Source organism: Dromiciops gliroides, chromosome 6, assembly GCF_019393635.1.
Source record: "Dromiciops gliroides isolate mDroGli1 chromosome 6, mDroGli1.pri, whole genome shotgun sequence".
Lineage (NCBI taxonomy): Eukaryota > Metazoa > Chordata > Mammalia > Microbiotheria > Microbiotheriidae > Dromiciops > Dromiciops gliroides.
In genome coordinates, this window is record NC_057866.1 from 95,578,380 (window position 1) to 95,600,683 (window position 22,304).

A 22,304-nucleotide genomic window follows, 5' to 3' on the forward strand; every position below is an offset into this window, starting at 1 on the left:
ATATAGAAAAATTTTATAAATCATGCAGATTTTTGCTGTTAGATGCTTATCTAAAAGCAGAGTTGTTACCTTTTAGCTCCTTTTGTCTAATGTTCTTCACACAGAAAAATGCATTCAGATCCACAAATCTACTAACTTCATATAGCCCTCTACCACAATTTAATTTAAGGGCTACACCTTAATATTCCATTGACCAACATAAAAAAGTAATTGAGAGGGGGCAGCTAGGTGGCACAGTGGATAAAGCACCAGCCCTGGATTCAGGAGGACCTGAGTTCAAATCCAGCCTCAGACATTTGACACTTACTAGTTGTGTGACCCTGGGCAAGTCACTTAACCCTCATTGCCCTGCAAAAAAAAAAAGTAATTGAGATAAAGTTTTATAATCAAAACCCTAATTCCATATTTATCAAATTAAAAAGTAAGTGAATGTCCAGTTCTAGCATTTAGTTATTTCCTTTTCTCCTTTTCTACTTTAGGCCTCATGGAATTTTATGAAGGCTTTTTTCTCTCAGTAACACTCAGTATTTCTCCCTCACACACAGTTAGAAGTTGATTGTGATCCCTTGGTTTTTTGTAACTGCTAATGAAAATGTAGTACTTTCCCAAATCAAATTAACCCTCAACACATTGATAATACTTTCATTAAACAGAAGATTCACAGAGATTTATATATCATAAAGTCATCATTTCAAACTTTGAATCTCTACCAGTCTTCTAGCACCTATGAAATAAGAGTTTGCAAATTATTGGGTAAGTCCTCTCTCTTTTCAGGGATAGAAATCTCCATCAAATACACAGGACTTTCCAGGCATTTTTACTGGCTGTCTCCATCCCCAGAATGTTCTCCTATTTCATCTCTGCCTCCCTGGTTTCCTGGTTTCTCTGGCTTCCTTCAAGACCCAGCTAAAAGCCCACTTTATACAAGAAGCCTTCCCCAATCCCTCTTAATTCTAGTGCCTTCTCTCTTTTGATTATTTCTTATTTATCCTGTATATAACTTGTTTGTACATAGTTGTTTGCATGTAGTCTCCCCCATTGGATTGTAAGCTTCTGGAGGTCAGGGACTATCTTTTGTTTTTCTTTGTATCCCCAGCACATAACACAATACTTTGCACATAGTAGGTGCTTAACAAATGCTTATTTGTTGATTTTCACATTTTTTCATATTTCCCCTCTGTCCTCTAGTCAGTATACTACTGTGCAAAGTTGCCTTAAGATATAGTTTAGGAGAGAGAATTTTTTTCCTCAAACTTTTTTTTTAATCTTGGCTCTATTTACTGATTAAATCTCTAAATTTACTTTTTTTTGGTCTTTTGCAGGGCAATGAGGGTTAAGTGACTTGCCCAGGGTCACACAGCTAGTAAGTGTCAAGTGTCTGAGGCTGGATTTGAACTCAGGTCCTCCTGACTCCAGGGCTCGTGCTTTATCCACTGTGCCACCTAGTGGCCCCTCTACATTTACTTTTAATAATACATCTAACTTTTCATTAATATGTACATAAAAATTCGTTTTACATTAATATGAACTTATTGTTAAATCACTGTTCTTTTTTTTGTGGGGCGATGGGGGTTAAGTGACTTGCCCAGGGTCACACAGCTAGTAAGCGTCAAGTGTCTAAGGCCAGATTTGAACTCAGGTACTCCTGAATCCAGGGCCGGTGCTTTATCCATTGAGCCCCCTAGCCATCCCCCTTTTTTCAATCTTAATAGCATTTTTTTCCAGTTACTTATAAAGATAGTTTTCAACATTTGTTTTTATAAGATTTTGAGTTCCAAATTTTTCTCTCTCCCTCTCTTCCCACCCCCTCCCCAGGACAAAGAAATCTGATATAGGTCATATATATAATCACATTAAACATATTTCTGCATTAGTCATGTTGTCAAAGAATCAGAATAAAAGGGGGGAAACCACAAAAGAAAAAAAAACACAAAAAAGTGGAGATAGTATGATTCAATCTGCATTCAGATTCTACAAGTTCTTTTTTTTCTGGATGTAGAGAGTATTTTCCATCCTGAGTCCTTTGGAATGATCTTGGTAAATCAATGTTCTTTACATTAAAGTGCTTTAAAGTTCAAAACAAGATAATGTAAGTAGATTTAGACATAGTCAAGACATTTTATTTACTCAAATACTTAAATGGACCTGTAAGCATCACATCATTTCAGAAGATCCCTCCAGTGATGCAGATTTTAACTAATGTATGCCTTCTCATCCTGTGTGATTCTAGTCTGTGATCACACATGTCATGTGATCCTCAGGGGAAGGTAGCTACCCAACAGACTAAAGGGCTTTCTTGCTTTCTCTTGACATCATGAAGACACCAGTGAAATGCCCTGTCATCCTGGGCACTTGCCCAATAACCAGCTAATCTTTTCTTCTTATCCTATAGTTCCTTGATGGCATCTTTACACCTTTTCTGTGTGGTTTTATGTTAACAATCTCTTTCAGTCTGCTTATGTTCATCATGTGCTTCTCTATTGTCCTCTGCGTGTTGCTCATTTTTAGTTCTGCAGAAGCAGTTGTGTTCCATGCCCTGCAGCCATAATGTAATATCAGTATAAATTGTTTTTGGATAATCTGAGTTGATAAACCCCCCCCCCCCAAAAACCCATGAATGTTCCAATAAAAATATAAAAGAAGATTGTATTTGAAATTCCCCATACTTCATGGAAAGTTTTTTTTTAAGTATATACTAAATTCAGTATAATAACTCTAAAGCGATCCTGCTTGTCTGTGTTTCCTTCTGAACTTTCTCCTGTTTTCATCTGTGTATATTTCAATGTATCATTTTCCCATAGAGAAACATATACAGTTTAATCATATTAAGTCCTTTATGATTCCTCTTTCATGTTTACATTGGGGGTTTTTTTGTTTGTTTTGTTTTGTTTTAGTGAGGCAATTGGGGTTAAGTGACTTGCCCAGGGTCACACAGCCAGTAAGTGTTAAGTGTCTGAGGCCTCATTTGAACTCAAGTACTCCTGACTCCAGGGCTGGTGCTTTATCCAGTGCGCCATTTAGCCACCCCTCATGTTTACATTGTTAATGCTCCTCATATCATATTTTCTAGTCAGCTCTGGTCTTCTCATTAAATATCCATTTCCCCCATTGAAGGATTATACTCAATTTTGTCAGGTTGTTCTTTTTATTTGTTTGTTTTATTTTTTTGTTTTTGGTGGTTGTTGTTGTTGTTGTTTTGCAGATCAGTAAGGGTTAAGTGACTTGCCCAGGGTCACACAACTAGTAAGTGTCAAGTGTCTGAGGTCGGATTTGAACTCAGGTCCTCCTGAATCCAGGGCCGGTGCTTTATCTACTGCGCCACCTAGCTGCCCTAGATAGGTTGTTCTTGATTGTAATCCTAGCTCTTTTGCCTTCCTGAATATCATATTCCAAGTCGTCTTAGAGAGACAAAATGTCACTGTAGAAAGAGTACTAATATGGAGTTAAATGACATACGTTCACATTCTTTTTCCGGTAAGACCTGGGGACAATCATTTAATCATTCCATGACTCAAACTAAGAAGAGATGGCAAGAATCCACAAAAGAACTATACAAGAAGACCTTAACATCACTGATAACCACAATGGTGTGTTTATCCAGAGCCAGACATTCTTGAGAATGAAGTCAAATGGGTCTTAGGAAGTATTGCTAACAGTGAAGCGAGTGGAGGTGATGGAATTCCAGCTGAACTATTTAAAACCCTAAAATGCTATTTAAGTGCTGCACTCAATATGGCAGCAAATTTGGAAAACACAAAGTGACCAGTGGTTTGGAAAAGATCGGTTTATATCCCAAACCAAAAGAAGGGCAATGATAAGAAATGTTACTGAACAATTGCACTCATTTTGCATGCCAGCAAGTTTATGCTTAAGATTCTGCAAACTAGGTTTTAATAATATGTGAACCAAAAATTACCAGAAGAGCAGGCTGGTTTTCGAAGATGCAGAGGAACTAGACACCAAATTGCCAACATTTGCTGGATTATGGAGAAAATGAGAATTCCGGAAAAACATCTGGAAAACTGGAAATCTGGAAAAACATCTGGAAAGCTAAAGCCTTTGACTACGTGGATCACAACAAAATGTAGCAAATCCTCAAAGAGATGGGAGTACTAGATCATCTTGTCTCCTGAGGAACCCACATGCAGGCCAAACAGCAACAGTTAGAACCAAACATGGAAGATTTGATTGCTTTAAGATTAGAAAAGGAGTACAACAAAGCTGTACATACATAGTCACCGTATTTATTTAATTTATATGCCGAGTACAACACATGAAATGCCAGGCTAGATGAATAAAAAGCTGGAATTAAGGTTTCTGGGAGAAAAATCAGCAATCTCAGATATGCAGATGTTACCCCTTTGATGGCAGAAAAGGAAAAGGAAATAAAAAGGCTCTTGAGGAGGGTGAAAGAGGAGAATGTAAAAGCTGGCTTGAAGCTTCACATCAAAAATATCTTGGCAACTGGTACCATTACTTCCTGGCAAATAGAGGGAGAAGAAATGGAAACAGTGTCAGATTTTATATTCCTGGGTTCAAAGATCACTGCAGATGGTGACTGCAATTATGAAATTAAAAGATGCTTGCTCCTTTGGGAGGGGGGGGAATGCTATGGAAATCAGGAATGCATACTAAAAAGGAGAGACATCACCTTGCTGAAAAGGGTCTATTTGTCTGTCTATATATACACATATACATGCATACATACATACATAGTCAAAGCTGCAGTTTTCCCAGTAGCAGTGTATGGCTATGAGAGTTGGACTATAAGGAAGGCCGAGTGCCACGAAATCAAAGCTTTTGAAGTGTAGTGCTAGAGAAGACTTTTGGGAGTCCCTTGGATAGCAAGGAAATCAAATAAGTCAATACTTAAATTACTTCAGGCTACTCGATGGAAGTTCAAATGCTGATGCTGAAGCTTAATTCATTGGTCCCCATAATGAGAAGATGGGACTCATTGGAAAAAGCCCGGATGGTAGGAAAGATTGGAGGCAAATGGTAAAGAGGATGGCTGAGGATGAGGTAGATAGATAGTATCATAGAAACAACAAACATGAACTTGGACAGACTTTAAGAGGTTGTGGTGGTTAGACAGGCCTGGTATGCTATGGTCCATGGGGTCACAAGGGGTCAGACACAACTGAACGACTGAACAACAACAAAGCGAGGGGATTGGATTCAATGACTATAAAGTCTCTTGTACCTCTAAAACTATTATCCTTTGAACTCCATAGACAATGAGTGCTCCTTAATATCTTTTTCTTTATTTGGCCAAGGAATATGGGATATAAGTTTTAATGGAGAGACCAATTTTACTAGCCTTTCTACTTAAGATTTTAAACTAATTATTGAAATTATACTTTGTATATGAACTAAAGGGTAACTATTAAATCTAATAGTGATGTGGAATTAGGACCCTTATGTTTCACTGGAGCAATATCAATTGAATCAAGTATTTTATAGCCAACTAATTGATTTTTGTTTCTTAAAATAAACCACATCCCCACATGTCGGAATACATTCATTTTTAGCTTATAATGCAATTTACTGTAATTAGCTAATTTGAATGTTCCATGAAACTCTGTTAAACTAGGTATTCATTTGCTTACTATGCATTGGATAGTTCATCTAAATTGATTGGCATTCTTCCAGAGTATGGATTGCTAACTCCATCTGAGCTCATCATGTGGATAATTGTCACACATTCATTTTGTAGGTTTCATGATGGCAGAAGCTTATACAATCAGGAAAAGAAATGAAATGCCTTTTTTTATTAATGCTGTTTTGGATACAAGTCAAGCACTGCTATAGAATTGTGAAAATAGAATAATTGGGGATGTAGAAAATTAGTTTTTCAAATGTCTACATATACAGTATTAAAACTCTGAACAGTTCAGATTACTAGTTACAGAATATTTATCTGTTTTTATTAACCAGTGAGATTCATTTTAAATCATAAAGCAGTCTCCAGACAAGTCCTTATTCTTGCAAAAGAAGTCAGACTGTGTAGAAATGTTTTATTTTTAAAGAAACTGGACAATTTATCTTAATAAAAAATATTACTTTTGAAAATCAAATAACTGAAGAGAACAGTTCAGCTGAATCATTATAATTCAGTAATAGAAAACAAGAAAAACTTCTTAACTATTACCTCAGTGATATAACAAAATCACAAGTGGCTTTTGGTTTCTTTTATTTTTGCTGTAATAGGCTAAATTTGAAATAAGGTACCTCAAGTTCACATTTTACTCTCTGTAAAACTTAATTTTATATAATTCAGGGTGATTTCAGTTTAAATGAGTATGGCACTAGACCTTGAATCTTGATATTTAGGTTTAGTTTTAACTCAGTTGTTGATTGATTGGGTGAATTTGAGCAAAAGCTTTAAGTTAATTTGAATTTCTAAATATCACTTGTGAAGCAAACCTTAATTATTAAAATACTACATAGACACAGAAGTCACATTTTGGTTCTGGTCTATCAGGAGCAATTTATACTAACCAGTAGCAGAAGTGTATGTGCACACGCGCGCGCACACACACACACACACACACACACACACACACGGCAATCAGTCAATCAACAAGCATTTATTAAGCACTTTTAGAATTTATTTTATTTTAATTTAGTTTTTTTTTAGGTTTTCTTTTTTGTGAGGCAATGGGGGTTGTTAAGTGACTTGCCCAGGGTCACACAGCCAGTAAGTGTTAAGTGTCTGAGGCCGGATTTGAACTCAGGTTCTCCTGAATCCAGGGCCAGTGCTTTATCCACTGTGCCACCTAGCTGCCCCCTATTAAGCACTTTTTATGTGCCAGGCACTGTGCTAAGTATTGACAATACAAAGAAAGGCCAAAAAACCACCACCACAACCAACAACAACAACCAAAAAACTCCAAACCCTCTGCCTTCAGTATGCTTGCATTCAGATAGAAGAAATAGCAATTAAATAACTATGCATATTTGAAATATATACAGAGCAAATGGAGGATGGTTTGAGAGGAGGAACTCATTTGAAGGACAAAGAAAGGCCACTTAATGGCTGCCAGGACTACTACCTAAGTATCCAGATCCCTATTTTTGTGCTCTTTCTAGAAAGTTTATAACCAACTTTTCCTCTGTACTGTACTATAACACATACTAAAAAATAAGAGTATCATATAGCAAAAAGGATATAGTGCTGGGCACCTGGGTGCTGATCTTGGCTCTTCCCTGAATTTCCTCATTTGTAAAATGGGAGGGGAGGGAGAGGAATGGGAATAGTTGACCTTGAAGCTTCTTTTCAACCCTATAATTCCAGGATACAGTTATTCTAAATAAACTAAGAAGCCTTTCCTTCCAAAATGGAAGCCACTATCATGTGCATAATCAAAAAGATAATCAGTTAAAAAGGAAGGGAAAGGGAGAAATCTTCCTGGTTATAACCACCAGGCTAGTAATCATGGAGTAATCAAAACCCCTGACATTTAGGTACTACAGACATTATTACTACTATTTTAAAGATAATGAAGCTAAGACTTCATAGAGGTTAAGTGGCTTGTGCATAGTTACATAGCTAGTGTCAGAGATGACCAGGGAGACTTTTATGAACTGATGCAGAGTGCAGTGAGAAGAGCCAGTAGAACAATTTATATGACAACAACAAATTATAAAAACAGGCAACTCTGAAAAATTTAGCTCTGATCAATACAATAGTTAACCACAATTCCAGAGGACTGTTGAGGAACAATATTACCCATCTCCAGGCAGAGAAGTGATGGACTCAAGAGAGAAGTTTGAGATACCTTTTTTTTTTTTTTTCAAGACAAAGCAAGTACAGGCAGGAATTTGTTTTACTTGATGATACATACTTATAAAAGGAGTTTTGCTCCTCTTTGTTGAGGGGAGGTAGGAGAGAGAGAAGACAGATTTTCATTAATTGAAAAAGATAATTAAAAAATATCAAATAAAAAATAAAACCCAGGGGAAAAATGTCAGTCAGGGGAGTTTCAGTTCAGTTGATAATAAAGAACATAAATTTGTAATTGACTTAGTTGGCCTCTTGCTTAGACTATTGCAGTGAATAGCCCCCGTGCCTCAAACTATACTCCATTCTAGTCTTTCTTCCACAAAGCAGCCAAAATTGTTTTTTTTCTAAAGTATAAGTCTGTTAATGCCACCCTCCTCACCACCCTCCTATTCAATGAGCTCCAGTAGTTCCGTGTTACCTCCAGGAGCAAATATTAAGTCCTCCCTTTGGCAGTTAAAGCTCATCATTACCTTGCCCCTTCTAAACCTTTCTGGAATTAGGCAACTCCTTTTTTTTTTTTTTTTACCTTTAACTTGTTAATTTGTAAAGTACAGGAGTTGGACTTAATTGCCTCCAAGATCCCATCTAATTCTGAAATTCTGTGATTCTCTCAAATTTCCTTGACCACATAAATACCTTTGCTACACAAGTTGTTTTGTTTTTTATTTTTTTACAAGGTTGTTTTTATGTATTTTGTACAGAATTCAGATGTCACAGGTATATATTTTGTTGTTGTTCAGTCGTGTCTGATTCTTTGTGACCTCATTGGGGGTTTCCTTGGCAAAGATACTGGAGTGATTTGCCATTTCCCCCTACAGCTAATTTTATAGATGAGGAAACTAAGGCAAAAATGGTTAAATAACTTGCCCAGGGTCACACAGATAGTAAGTGTCTGAGGTCAGAGTGGACAGAGTGCCAGCCCTGGAATCAAAATGACCTGAGTTCAAATCCAGCTTCAGATGCTTGTTAGCTGTGTGACCATGATCAAGTCACTTAACCCTGTTTGCCTCAGTTTCCTCATCTGTAAAGTGAGCTGGAGAAAGAAATGACAGACCACTCTAGGACCATTGCCAAGAAAACCCTAAATGGGGTCACAGTCAGGTATGTATTATTTACCAAGAAAATGAATGTCTGTTTTCCAACGATAAACTCTAATATCCTTGTTAAACCTAACCATATTATTTTAACTCAGTTTGCAGTGCAGGAGAAAATGTTATTTACATAATTTTAAACTATTTCTGTTTCAGGATAATGTGTTAAACATTATAAATCAGATAATGGATGAATGCATTCCAAGTGATCGAGCAAATCGAGATTTTTGTGTCAAGTTCCCAGAAGAGATACGTCATGACAATCTGGCTGGCCAGCTTTGGTTTGGAGCAGAGGTAAAGCTTCTAATTTCTGGGATTTTGTTTTTGTATTGTGTGTAACCAACAAATAAATATGCTTTCTCTTAGTAGTTGAAGTTGAAACAACACATACTCACACCTATCTATTACTTTAGGTTTTTCAGGGGGGCAGCTAGGTGGTGCAGTGGATAAAGCACCAGCCCTGGATTCAGGAGGACCTAAGTTCAAATTTGGCCTCAGACACTTGGCACTTGCTAGCCGTGTGACCCTGGGCAAGTCACAACCCTCATTGCCCCTCCAACCCCCCCCCCCCCCCCCCCGCCAAAAAAAAAAACCAAAAGAAAAGGTTTTTCAGCTTGCTTTCTTAAAGGAGGTAAAGCAGTTATTCCTATTGTCATTTTTCAGATGTGAAAAACTGAGGCTGAAAGGAGTTCAACAGCTTAGCCAAGGCCCCATGACTAGGAAGTGATAAAAATGGAATCTGATTCTAGGTGTTTTAACTCTACCCTAGGACTCTTCCCACTATACCATGTTATGGACATAATCTTCCCATTCATGTATTAAAGAAAATAAGATTTAAATGAGATAAATTGCCATCTGTTTTGAGAGTTACTTTCTGTTTAAAGAAAAAGATGTGGTTATTTTTAGTGACTACGGGAACAAACAACTAGGAACCATAGCTTGAATTTACATACATACACACACGCAAATTTGAGTGTGTATGTGTATATATATATATATATATATATATATATATATTTCCATTTTGAAAGCAAAACTAATTTTAAGTAAATTTAATGTTGTTGACACATTAGAGTAGCTTTAAGACTTTTTTTTTTAAAGTAATATTTTGCTAACTTAAAACTTTCTTTTGGTGGGACTGCTATTAATAAATGTCATTTCCCTTGAGCATGCAGGTTAGACTTATTTTCCTAGGACAGGGTGCTCAACTTTTTATGAAGAAGACTTTATTTTCTAGAAGTCTCGAGATCTTCATAACATTTTATATTAGGGGAAGAGGGAGCTGATGCTGAAAACTTGAATGATTTGTTATCTCCTGGAGTTTGAAATTGTTTAGTCAATTAGTTGTGTCCCACTCTTTGTGATTTCATTTGGGGTTTTCTTTGCAAAGATAACTGAAGTCAGGGGCAGGTAGGTGGTGCAGTGGATAAAGCACCAGCCCTGGATTCAGGAGGACCTGAGTTTAAATCCGGTCACAGACACTTGACACTTACTAGCTGTGTGACCCTGGGCAAGTCACTTAACCCTCATTGCCCCACCAAAACAAAACAAAGCAAAGATACTGGAGCAGTTTGCTATGTCCTTATCCAGTTCATTTAACAGATAAGGAAACTGGGGCAAACAGGGTTAAGTGGCTCTCCCAGGTCACACAACTGGTAAATTTCTGAGGTTGGATTTGAACTCAGATCTTCCTGGCTCTAGACTATGCACTCTCTCCACTGAGCCACCCAGCTTCCCAGAGTATGAAACAGTATCACTGATTTAGTGCAATAAAGGTACCTTTAAGATCATATAATCTAGAGGTCCTTAACCTAGGGACTGTGAACTCATTTTAAAATATTTTGATAACCATATTTCAGTATAAATGGTTTCCTGTGTGTTTTATTTTAAGCATTTAAAATATTATACTGGGAAGAGGTCCATAGACTTCACCAGACTACCATGATAGAAAACAAGTTAAGAACCCTTGATCTAATCTAATTTTTACATATGACATTGAGACTATGAGAGGAAATAGACTTTATGCCTTCTTTCCACCGCCCCCCCCCCAATTTACCCAACCACCTTTCTCCAGAAGGTCTCTCCTTCCCTTTAACATTTTTTGGTTCTTTCAGTAGTAATAGTAGCTAACATTTATAAAGTGCTTCTGTGTGCAAAGTACTGTGGTAAGTACAGGACAAATATTATCTCACTTGATCCTCACAACAACCTTGGGAGGTAGGTGCTATTATTATCCACATTTTTTGTTGTTGTTATTGAGTTGTTTTAGTCGTGTCTGACTCTGTAACCCATTTGGGGTTTTCTTGGCAAAGATATTGGAGTGGTTTTGCCATTTCCTTCTCTAGCTCATTTAACAGATGAGGAACTTGAGGCAAACAGGGCTAAGTGGCTTGCACAGGGTCACACAGCTAGTAGGTGTCTGAGGCTGGATTTGAACTCAGGTGTTTGTGACTCCAGGCCCAGTGCTCTATCCAATGTGCCACTTACCTTCCCATTTTTAATATATGTTAAGCATAGTAATGTGCTACACAGAAAATTAATTAGGAAACTCTGGTGTAGTATGAGAGAAAGGGGATTGAGGAGGATTCTTGGAAACCTTTTAAATAAGTAGATTACATTAAGGATGGAAAGACATTGCCCTAGCTCTGTTTATATTTCTATCTTTACATTAGTGAAAGTTTGTTTGACTGGCATAGGAGAAGAGAATGCTCTCATAGGAATATCTTTATACTTTCTGTCTTTATAGTGTTTGTACACTAGCTCAACAAATGGTTGTAAAATTGCTAGAATTACAGTGGTGTTTTTTCCCAACAGTTGCTGCATGCCAGACAAGCGACTAAATTCAAAAAAACAGGAACTTAAAAATCATGTAGGGAAAAGCAAATTAATTTTAAGTCCTTTTTTAAAAAATTTAGTAAGATTTTTTTTAGAAGCAGTCTTTGTTTTGCCCTAATTCCTGATGTTTTCTAAATAACTAGAATGTATTGTTGTCTAATTTTGTATCTATTTGGACGGCTTCAACTAAGGAAATTTACATGACAAAAATTATATTCATGGTTTAAAACTCCATCTTTCTCATTTCTCCTGTTTTAACAGTGCTTGTCTGCGGGTTCAATTATCATGAATCGTGAAATAGAGAGCATGGCTATGAGGCCGCTAGCCAAGGATCTGACACGTAGCTTGGAAGAACTTAGAAACCTCATTCGGGACCAAGCCTTAAGAGATTTAAACATTTATACTGAAAAAATGAAAGAGTCTCTCAAACATTTTGATGTCCTGTTTGCTGAATTTGAGTTGAGGTAAATTTTAAAAGCTATTAATTTTTTCAATGAACATTCACAAGTATAATTGTCATGTTATTTTTCTATGACTATGACTAAATTTTCAAAGCTCTGAGGTTTATATTTATTTACTAAACAGAAAGATTGATTCTTATAGCAGGTTGAATGGCTAAAAAACCCATTACACGATGGAGACCATTCTAGTTGTGGGCAAATCCCAATGTGTGAAACCAGTCATTCAATCAAGCATTTATTATATTTCAGTGGATTCATGATCTCATTAATGTGAGTACTTCCTCCATCAGAGCATAATATCAGATTTCTATTTCTTATCACATGCAAATCTTGTCCATATTCTTTTATCCACCCAACATACAGGAGGCCTTATTTTAGGGGAACAGTTCTTAACCTTTTGTGTGCCTTAATCCCTGTGACAATCCAGTAAAGCCAGACTCAGATCATTTTTTCAGAATAATGTCTTTAAATTCGTGAAATACATATTGAAATTTTATCAGAATGTTGAAAAACCATGTTTAAGTACTCCAGATTAAGAACTCTTCCTCGAGAGTCTTGGTCATTTATGATTAAGTGTAGAGCAATATAGAATTTTGGCTCTCTGTCTTTTGTCTCTCACTACATAACTGACCCACCTCCTTTCCTAACCATATGTCTCCTGGATGTTATATATTTGAAAAAAAATAGTTTTATCTTTTGTTTTTACTTGACAAATGTTTCCTAATGTCCCTACCCCCCCAGAAATGCACCTCTTATGACAAAGAACAACAACGACAACAAAACACAATGCAGCAAAACTGATCAACACACCAAAGAAATCTGACATTATCAGTAATATTCTATAACCATAGTTCCTCACCTCAACTAAGAAGGGAAGAATGTGCCCACTCATTACTCTGGACATTATAATTTCACAGCATTCAGTTTCAATTGTTTTGTGGTGGTTCTTTCCATTTACAATGTCATCAATGAGTATTTTTTTCATTTTACTTAACTTCATTTCAGCCTTCTCATGTTTCTCTTTATTTGTCATACTTATTATTTCTTATAGGATGGTAATATTCCACTATATTTATGTACCATAATTTGTTCAACCATCATTCATTTGATGGATATCTACTTGTTTCCAGTTCTTTGCAACCACAAAAAGTCCGGTGAAATATTTGGGGTGTATGTGGATTTTTCTTCTTATTAGTGTCCTTGGGGTATAAACTTAACTCTATGATAAACTAAATTCTTTTGTTTAGTTTTTAAGGTCTTCTACTATACCTGACCCCAACCTGTCTTTTTACCCTCATTGAACATTGCCCCTCCCTTACACTCTTTAATGTAGCCAAACTGCCCTTCTCTTTGTTCCTTCGACACACGTTCATTTCATTTCCCATCTCCATTTTCCATGGCTATCCCTCATGTCTGGAATACAATCCCATTTTGCTTCTACTTGATAGAGTTTCTCTCCTCTTTTAGGATGCAGCTCAGACATTATCTTCTTTATGAAGCCTTTCCTTATCCCTCCCACCTGTTAGTGTTCTCCCTCCCAAACTGCCTTGTAACAAACTATTTTGTATATATTTTTACTTTGACAGTATATATTTTTATATGTAAATGTTATGTTTCTCCATTAGGATTTAAGCTCACTGTAAGTAGAGATTATTCTATTATATTTACTTGTATCCCCAGTGCCCCAGCACATGGTAGCTACTTAATGAATACTTGTGCATTGATTTATTTTTGATAAACATTTTAGTCATTTTCTTAACATAATTATAAAATAATTTCCAGAATGGTTATACCAGTTCACAGGTCTACCAATAGTGCCTGTCATTCTATCAGCCCTTAACTATTATTGCCAATCTGTGAGGTATGAGTTGAAATCTCAGAATTTTTTTGGTTTGTCTTTCTCTTTTTAGTAGTAATTGGGTGTATTCTTTCATATAGTTGTTAATAGTTTGAAATTCTTCTTTTAAGAACTATTTATTAATATTTAACCACATTTCTATTGAGGAATGTTTTTTGGTTTTATATATTTCCATTATCTCTTTATCTTGATATCAGATCTTTATCAGAGATATATGATAGAAAGACTTTTTTCCCAGTCAGTCACTTCTCTTCTTATCCTAGTTGCCTTAATTTTCTTCATATGAAAGCCTTTCGATTTCATGTGATTGAAATCATCTACTTTGTCTTTTGTAATCTCCTCAATCCTTTGTTTGGTTAAGGATTAAATTCTTAGCCACAGTTGTGAAAGATGCCTGATTTGCTTCTCTTCTGACTTTTTTATGGTATGGCCTTTAATATTCAGGACATATAACCAGTTAATGTGGCATGTAGTATAAGATCTTGGTTTTAACTATACTTTTTCCATACTGCCTTCTAGTTTTTCCAGCATTTTTGTTAAATAGAAGCTTCTCACTTGGGTAATGTATGATTTCAGGTTTATAGAACACCAAATTCTTGAGTTCAGTTATTTCTCATTTTTTCTACTTTGTTTCACTGATAGATCTTTCTGTGTGTGTGTGTGTTTTTACTAGTACCAAATGGTTTTGATTATTTACAATGTATTGTGATGTCTGCAATTTGAGATTTGCTATTTCCTCTTCATTGTGTTCCTTGATATTATAGAAATTTTTTTTTTCCTGAAAATCTTGTTATTTTTGCCTTGCTCTGTAGTTTGATAGCACTGAATTTGGGTAGTAATGTCATCATTATTGAAGCATGATCCATCATGAGGACTATTACTCAATTGCTTAAGTTCTTCACTTCTTTTTCTTTTTTTTTAGTGAGGCAGTTAGGGTTAAGTGACTTGCCCAGGGTCACACAGCTAGTAAGTGTTAAGTGTCTGAGGCCGGATTTGAACTCAGGTACTCCTGACTCCAGGGCCAGTGCTCTATCCACTGCGCCATCTAGCTGCCCTTGTTTAAGTTCTTAATCAGAGATACTATATTTTCTACTACTTCTTACATGCAAGTTATCATTATTAATATGTTAGAGTTCCTCATAATTACTATGGGGTTCTTAATTGTACTTTGGGTCACTCACAGTTTTGCTTCTTCAGAGGTTATATCATCCCATGACCCGTAGTCCTATAGAATAACAGGAAAGAATATTAGTGTTAAAAGAATGTGTTTTTGTTTCAAGGACAAGCTTCAAAAAATTTTAAATGTTACACAATTTTCCAAAAGAAAATTAGTCTGCTTTCCTTTTCTTATTCAGTTCTGAACTTAGGCGTTATCCATCTGCAGTGGCTATGGTACAGTAAGTGTACTGGTGGACTCTGTGTATAATCTCTTCATCCCCGTGTATATCACAGTCTGAACAGCAGCTTTCTTCATCTACTTGACTTTTTTCTGTGTGGATTGTTAAAGGTTTGTCTCTAAATGATTTGGAGAAGTCTAAGAGAAGTTATCTGCCTTCAAGAAGCTTGGGGGACAAAACAAACAATACAAATGCAAGAATCAAAAGCAGTTCAAGATAGCAAGGCACAAAGTCTTAAATGTCAAGAATATCAAGATTAGGACCACGGGGTGGGGGTGGGGGGATATCAAGATTAAAAACAAGTACTGTCAAGCTTAAGGTACTATATACAGGTTATAATGAACAGGATACTATCAGAAAAACCTGGAAAGACCTACATGAACTGAAGCAGAGTGAAATGTACTGAATACAAAATAACAGCAATAGTGGGGGATGATCTGCTGGGAAGCATGTAGTTATTTTCAGCAAGGCAATGATCCAATATAAACCTGAAGGACTTATGAAGATTGCAGCCTATCTGCAGAGAAAGAACTGATAGTATCTGAAAACAGATGGAAACACATTTTAAAAAATTTTTTTTTCTTTTCCTCTTTGACAATTCCTTAATCTGAAGTTTTGGGTTTTTTGACTGTTTTCTCTCACAACTAGCTAATATGGGAATTTTTCCATGACTACTCATGTATAACTTATTTTGAATTGCTTGAGTTCTTGTGGGTGGGGGGTGGGAATGGAGGGGGAAAGACAAATTGGAACACAAAGTTTTAAAAAATTGATGTTAAAATTTTGTTTTTACATATATTTTGGAAAATAAAATTCTATTAAAAAAAAAGAATGACACCAAGTCAAAGCAAAAGAAAAAACAACCAAACAAACAAGTACTATAGGCATGGGAGTAACCTCACAAGATTACATGGAGGTGCTTGACTTTGAATAGTAAAATATGAATCAGTCTTCCTATCCTTCATATACAATGTTCATTGCTGTCTCCATGCCTTAATCATATTATCCTACCCACCTGAAATATCTTTTCCCCTTCAACCTGTAACACCTCCTTCAGAACTGCTCTCCTACCTACCCTTGCTGCCGATTAAGTTCCAGGTAGTAGAGAGGAACTACAGCAGCTTCAAAGTACACTGTGGGTTCCTACTACTGAATCGATAGTTCATGAGCCTCCATTGGTGCATCCACATTTAATAGCCAGTTGACAAAGTTAGCTCAAAGCAAAGACTAAAATTTCATATAAAGAGGATGATTGCTTTTCTGGAATAATTTGAGTATACACCTTCCTGTAAGACTCAGTTATTTCAAGGACACTTGAAAACTTCTGTGATTCTAATATATGCCTAGAGCTCCCAAACTACCTTGTACAAGCAGTTCAATTAAAAAAATACATTTATTAAGTTCCCAATAGCACAAACGGTGGTATCAAAACATTCAGCCTATAAACATGGAATATACTAAAGCAGTAATCATCAAAACTAGTTGGTGGGGGCAGCTAGGTGGTGCAGTGGATAAAGCACTAGCCTTGGATTCAGGAGAACCTGAGTTCAATTCTGGCCTCAGACACTTAACACTTACTAGCTGTGTGACCCTGGGCAAGTCACTTAACCCCCATTGCCCCACAAAAATAAAAAACAAACAAACAAACAAAAAAAACTAGTTGGTAATGCATAGGAAAAAGACAAACAAGTGAGTGGAACAAACTAGATTAGCAGGCACCACCTACTGTTAACCTGAGGACACAAAATATTTGGAAAAGAACTCCCTGTGTGATGAGAATTGCTTGGAAAGCTGAAAAGTAGTTTAGCAGAAATTTAGGTTTAGAATAGCTTATACTATGACAATAGAGGCTTATATCATGTCACAATAGGCTGAAAATGGATATGGGATATGAATGTAAATGGTTGTGCCATAAAAATCATTATGAAAGAAGGAAACTGAGTACCTTTCAAAGTAATGGAATTTTCACTAGGACAAGAATGCTTGCTCAAACGAGGGTTGCAGGACACCGCAAAAGACAAAATACGTAAGTTTGATTATGTGAAATTGAAAAGCTTTTTTATCAGCAGAAGCAATGCATTTAGGAAAAAAAAGGGAAAGTTTCAATTGGGGAAAAGGCTTACATGTCCCATATTACTATTACTAATATCTAAAATATGTAAGGAACAAATATATCACATAAAGAGGCATTTCCCATTGCATAGGTGATCAAAATTTATAAACAAAATTCCTCGGAAGAATCGAAAACTATTAACCTTATGAAAGATTGTTCCTAATCAGTAATAGTAAGAGAAATAGAAATCAAAACTGAGGTTTCTCATTGTACTCTGCAAGTTGGCAATGATGACAAAATATGTAAGAAGTCAATATTGGAAGGGCTATGAGAACCAGTGGACTAAATTGCTGTGGACTTGTGAATTATTTCAATCATTCTGAAAAGTAATGTGGAGTCAAGCTGTAGAAGAGGAAAATTTCCATATTCTTTGATCCAGTGATCCCATTTCTGGCATATGCCCTGAGGATATAACAAAAAGAAAGGCCTCAGGTACACAAAAGTGTTTATAGCCATACTTCTTATAGCATCAAAGAATATTAAAGAAAATAGATGTCTGTAGATTGAGGAATAATTAGTGGGATAATAATCATAAGAAACAACAAATGTGATAAATTTCCAGAAAGATCTGAAGATTTTTATGAACTGATACAAAATAAACTAATAAGAACCAGTAAAACAATATATCCAATGACTGTTAATGTAAAGGGAAAGAACAAAACAGAATAAAACCTTGAAATTGAATGCTATATAATTAAAATGATTAATCCTAGTCCTAAAAAAATGTCGAGAAAAACCATCTTCCTTTCATTGTAGAGGTGGGTGATTCAGGATGTACAATGTACTGTCTAACATAATCAGTATATTGGCTGAGTGTGATACTTATTTTTTCCTTTTTTAATCTTTGTTACCAGGAAATGAATAGTCTTAGATGGAGAGAAATATTAAGAAATCAATGGGATATAAAAACATGGTATAAAATATATTAAAAATCTACCTGCCCATTTCTTGTATAACTGCTCCTTTCTGTTGTTATTGGAATAACTTTTACTTGTTTTCAGGATTTCTTGAGAGCTTCTCCCTTTTGGACAGACTTCCATGTAATCCCTTCTCTCTACACTTTGAAATCTGTTCCCTAAAAGCCTAGAGTTTATGCCAAACTACTTGGATTTCCTTTCCTTCCCTAATACAAATTCTAAAACAAAGAGAACATAAAATATAGATTGAAACCATAAATGCACCTTGGAGACAGGGAATTCATGCAGCCATCAAGAAAGGGGCAAAGCTTTGAGGAGACAGATTGAATTAAAAAATGGTCAGTTCTGCATTTTGCCAATTGAATTGATACTCCAAGACTTGACTCTCCATTCCTGCAACTAGTTTGTTATTTCTTTTGGATTTTGAGGCTCAAATTGTGATGTTTTACCTGACTTGAAGTTTTCATAGGAATCACAGTATTGTAGTTCTCATTTCGAATTGTTTTCTTATTAGAAATGACAGAAAACAAAACATTCTGCAACATTGAGGAGACAAATAAACAATTTTGTCAAACTTAGTATTCCAGAATATTATTACCTAGAAAATAGTTTAATAGATCTGCCACTGCCTTCAGTAACCAAGCAACTATAGTTATGAATACTTTTTACTTTTACTCTCATTAAAAAGTGCTGCATTGGTGAAATTGCCCACCCAGAAGGCTCATGTTATAATTGAAATGTTTATCCATTTATTTGGTTTGGTTTAATGGTTCTTATTTGTTTGGAGAGACAAAGTGACAGCATTTTATAATTAAAACAGAACACTTTGTTGTCTTTTTAGTTATGTCTCAGCCATGGTGCCAGTAAAGTCTCCAAAAGAATATTACGTACAACAGGAGGTAATCGTGCTTTTTTGTGAAACAGTGGAGAGGTAAGAATACAACATAACCAACTCATTCTTTATGATTTTTGTTTGCCTGCATTTAGTCTTTCATAGGATTAGCAAATAAATGATGATTATGAAATATCATTTCCTAAGGGATGAGGTAGAGATGAAGGTGGGGACAATTCTGCTTTTCTATGGAGCGTGGAGACCCTAAATCATTATTTTTAGCTACTTAGGGCCTAGCTAGGTCAATATTGAAAATTTTGAGTATGTTTCTTGCAGAGCTTCATGTTAAATTATTTAGATACAGACAAATTGTCAGCTAGTCAGTCAACAAGTATTTATTACATACCTACTGTGTGCCAGACACTGTGCAAAATATTGGCGATAGAAAGGTAAACACAGTTTAATGAAGTTGGCAGTTATCAGCAAAAACTGAAACAGGTTGGAAGGAGGGGTTGAATCTAATAAGATGAAATTTAGCATTTAGTACTTCAGGGATCCCTGTCATTGATTCAGTTCAGTTTGATAACATTTATTAAATACCTAATATATACAGGATATTGTAGATAGACAAAAATGAAATAACCGTTGCTTTTAAGGAGCTTAAGTTTCATCAGGGCAGGTTTCAGGGGAAATGGAAAGGGAAGAGACTATAACCACACATAAAGAAATAGGAAGTCATTTGAGGAGGGAGAGAATATTTACAATGCAGGGGTGGGGCCTGGGGTGTATCAGGAAAGACTTTATGTATTTATTTGGTGGGCAAGGATAGAATGAAGAAAAGGATTCTAAGAGGTGGCCTGTAGGTATTGGGAACAAATTCTTTGAAGGCAAGAGACTAAAAGTGGAATCTTGAATATATGGATTAGCCGGTAGTCTAATTTCACTGGAACATAAAGGGCATGAAAGGAAATATGAAATGAGTCGGGAAAGGCAAAAGAGAGCTGGATTGTAAAGGACTTTAAATGTCAGGCTGAGAAATTCATATTTTATATTTGAGGCAGTAGGGAGCCAGTGAAGGTAAATGAGCAGGGGCATTATCTTAGGCAGACTTGTACTCAAGGAATAATATTTTAACAACTATGTGAATGAAGGATTAGGGGGAAGAATGGTAGAAACTAGAGAAACTAATTAGGAGGCTAGTGCAATAGCCCTGGCTGGAGGGGACAAAGGCCTGGGCTTTACTCATTGTGGAAGAGGAGAAAATAGATTATGTCCCTATCGACCCTGAGACTTTGTCATCCACTTCTGACACTGAACCCTTTGCGACTTCGGGACCTTTTCATCTGCCTTGAAGCTGACCTTGCTTCTGTGTGATGGATCTCCCAGTTAAAGCTCAAGCTCGTGGAGAACAGGGACTGTCTCACTTTCTCTTTTTGTACCCTTAGAAATTAGCACAGTTCATTCGTTCGTTCGTTCTTTCGTTCATTCATTCATTCGTTCATTCATTCATTCATTCATTCATTCATTCATTCATTCATGACTTCTCAGGTACCATAATTCTAGATCCAAAAGTGTAGACAGTAGAAAGTTGCTTTCTCAAAGTCTTGACTTGTTTGTAAAACATTTCTGTATTGGTGAGCTATTTTGGGGGATAAAGAACTCTTCTGTGGTTCCCTTCCCAATCAAAAGTTAAAAGGTTTTAGATGTTAACAGTGACATTGCAAGGGATTATGGAGCTGGGGATATAGTTATAAGGAATCAGTTATTAAGAGTGACTTCATGAAGAAAAATGGGGAGCTAAGCATATGCTGTAACACTAATGCTTTATTTAAGGTCTTTGTTTCCTTTCAATTTGGTGGAGGGTGGATAAGTGAAGTGGGGAGGATTTTGCATTTGGGCCAGTGAATAGGTAAAAAAAAAATGGCAGCCATCACTTAATTTTCCCCCCTTCTTTCTTGAAATTGCGAGTTTTCTGACTGATCATATAATCTATATATAATCTGTTGAAAAAGTAACGTTATTAATAATTTCCTTTTTTTTGAATTGGCTAGAGCTCTAAAGCTTGGATACCTCACTCAAGACATGATTGATGACTATGAACCAGCATTAATGTTTACAATTCCAAGATTAGCCATTGTATGGTAAGTATTAGGCAATATTTGGGGGGTTTATCTATTTCATTTGGTGCCTTTGAAAAAAAACAAATTGCTTTAAGGAGATCTGGCAATATAGTGTATAAGATGACAGAAACCAGGATTGTTTTAAGGTTTTGTTAAATGTTATCTACATTTTATGTAAAATTCTGTGCTTTTCAAAGAGCATTTACTTATATTTTAATGTTTAATCTTTTCAATGACATCTTGAAGTAAGTAGGAGAAATATTATTATCCCCATTTAAGAGATGAAGATAATAAGGCATAGAGAAGTTAAGTGACTTGTACCAAGTCACACAACTCGTTAGTAATACAGTCAGAATTAGAACCAAGGCTTCTTAATTCTTATTCTAATTGTCTTTACACAATGCCAAAATACACCCAAAAGGTAAATTACCACACCTTTTTTTAGATCACTAAAGTAATCTAGTGTGATTTAGAGAATGAAAAGCCTTTTACAGTATTGCTGTTTTTGCCATCATATCGTATCTTGAAAATGGAATTTGTCCTAAGACAAAGGTGGATACTGATGTCAGGAAAGCACTTGATCTTGGCTGTACAAAGCTGTAAGTAATGGGCAGAGTCTCCAAATACTTGCAGTGTAGAACATAGGAAGGAGCATGGGTATAATCAGGTTTCAGGCTGCCCAGGTTACAAAATCAGGAACAAACAGGAATCTACTACAGAACCTGCAGAGTCAAATCCCAGTGCCAAAGGAGCAATATAGAATTGTCCAAGATGCCAAGTTCAAGATCCCCTATTGAACCTGAGATGGGAACAATCAGGAAGGACAAATACACTGAATCATGGTGGTGTCATTACATTGCAGGGATTCAGGATTGATTATACTAGGGAGAAGCA

At 36.0% G+C, this 22,304-nt stretch overlaps 1 protein-coding gene across 6 annotated transcripts in view; it reads left to right on the forward strand.

Moving 5' to 3' along the window:
- ZFYVE28 (zinc finger FYVE-type containing 28) overlaps window positions 1–22,304 on the forward strand; it is a 191,581-nt gene that overhangs the window by 55,871 nt on the left and 113,406 nt on the right. For all 6 annotated transcript variants that reach the window (XR_006353600.1, XR_006353601.1, XM_043971653.1 and 3 more), the window contains exons 3-6: window positions 9,034–9,171; window positions 11,974–12,176; window positions 19,300–19,389; window positions 21,342–21,431. Coding sequence is in view for 4 of the 6 variants with exons in the window: in XM_043971653.1 (XP_043827588.1) it covers window positions 9,034–9,171; window positions 11,974–12,176; window positions 19,300–19,389; window positions 21,342–21,431 (521 nt within the window). In the remaining 2 variants the exon portion in view is untranslated. The remainder of the gene's footprint in view (window positions 1–9,033; window positions 9,172–11,973; window positions 12,177–19,299; window positions 19,390–21,341; window positions 21,432–22,304) is intronic.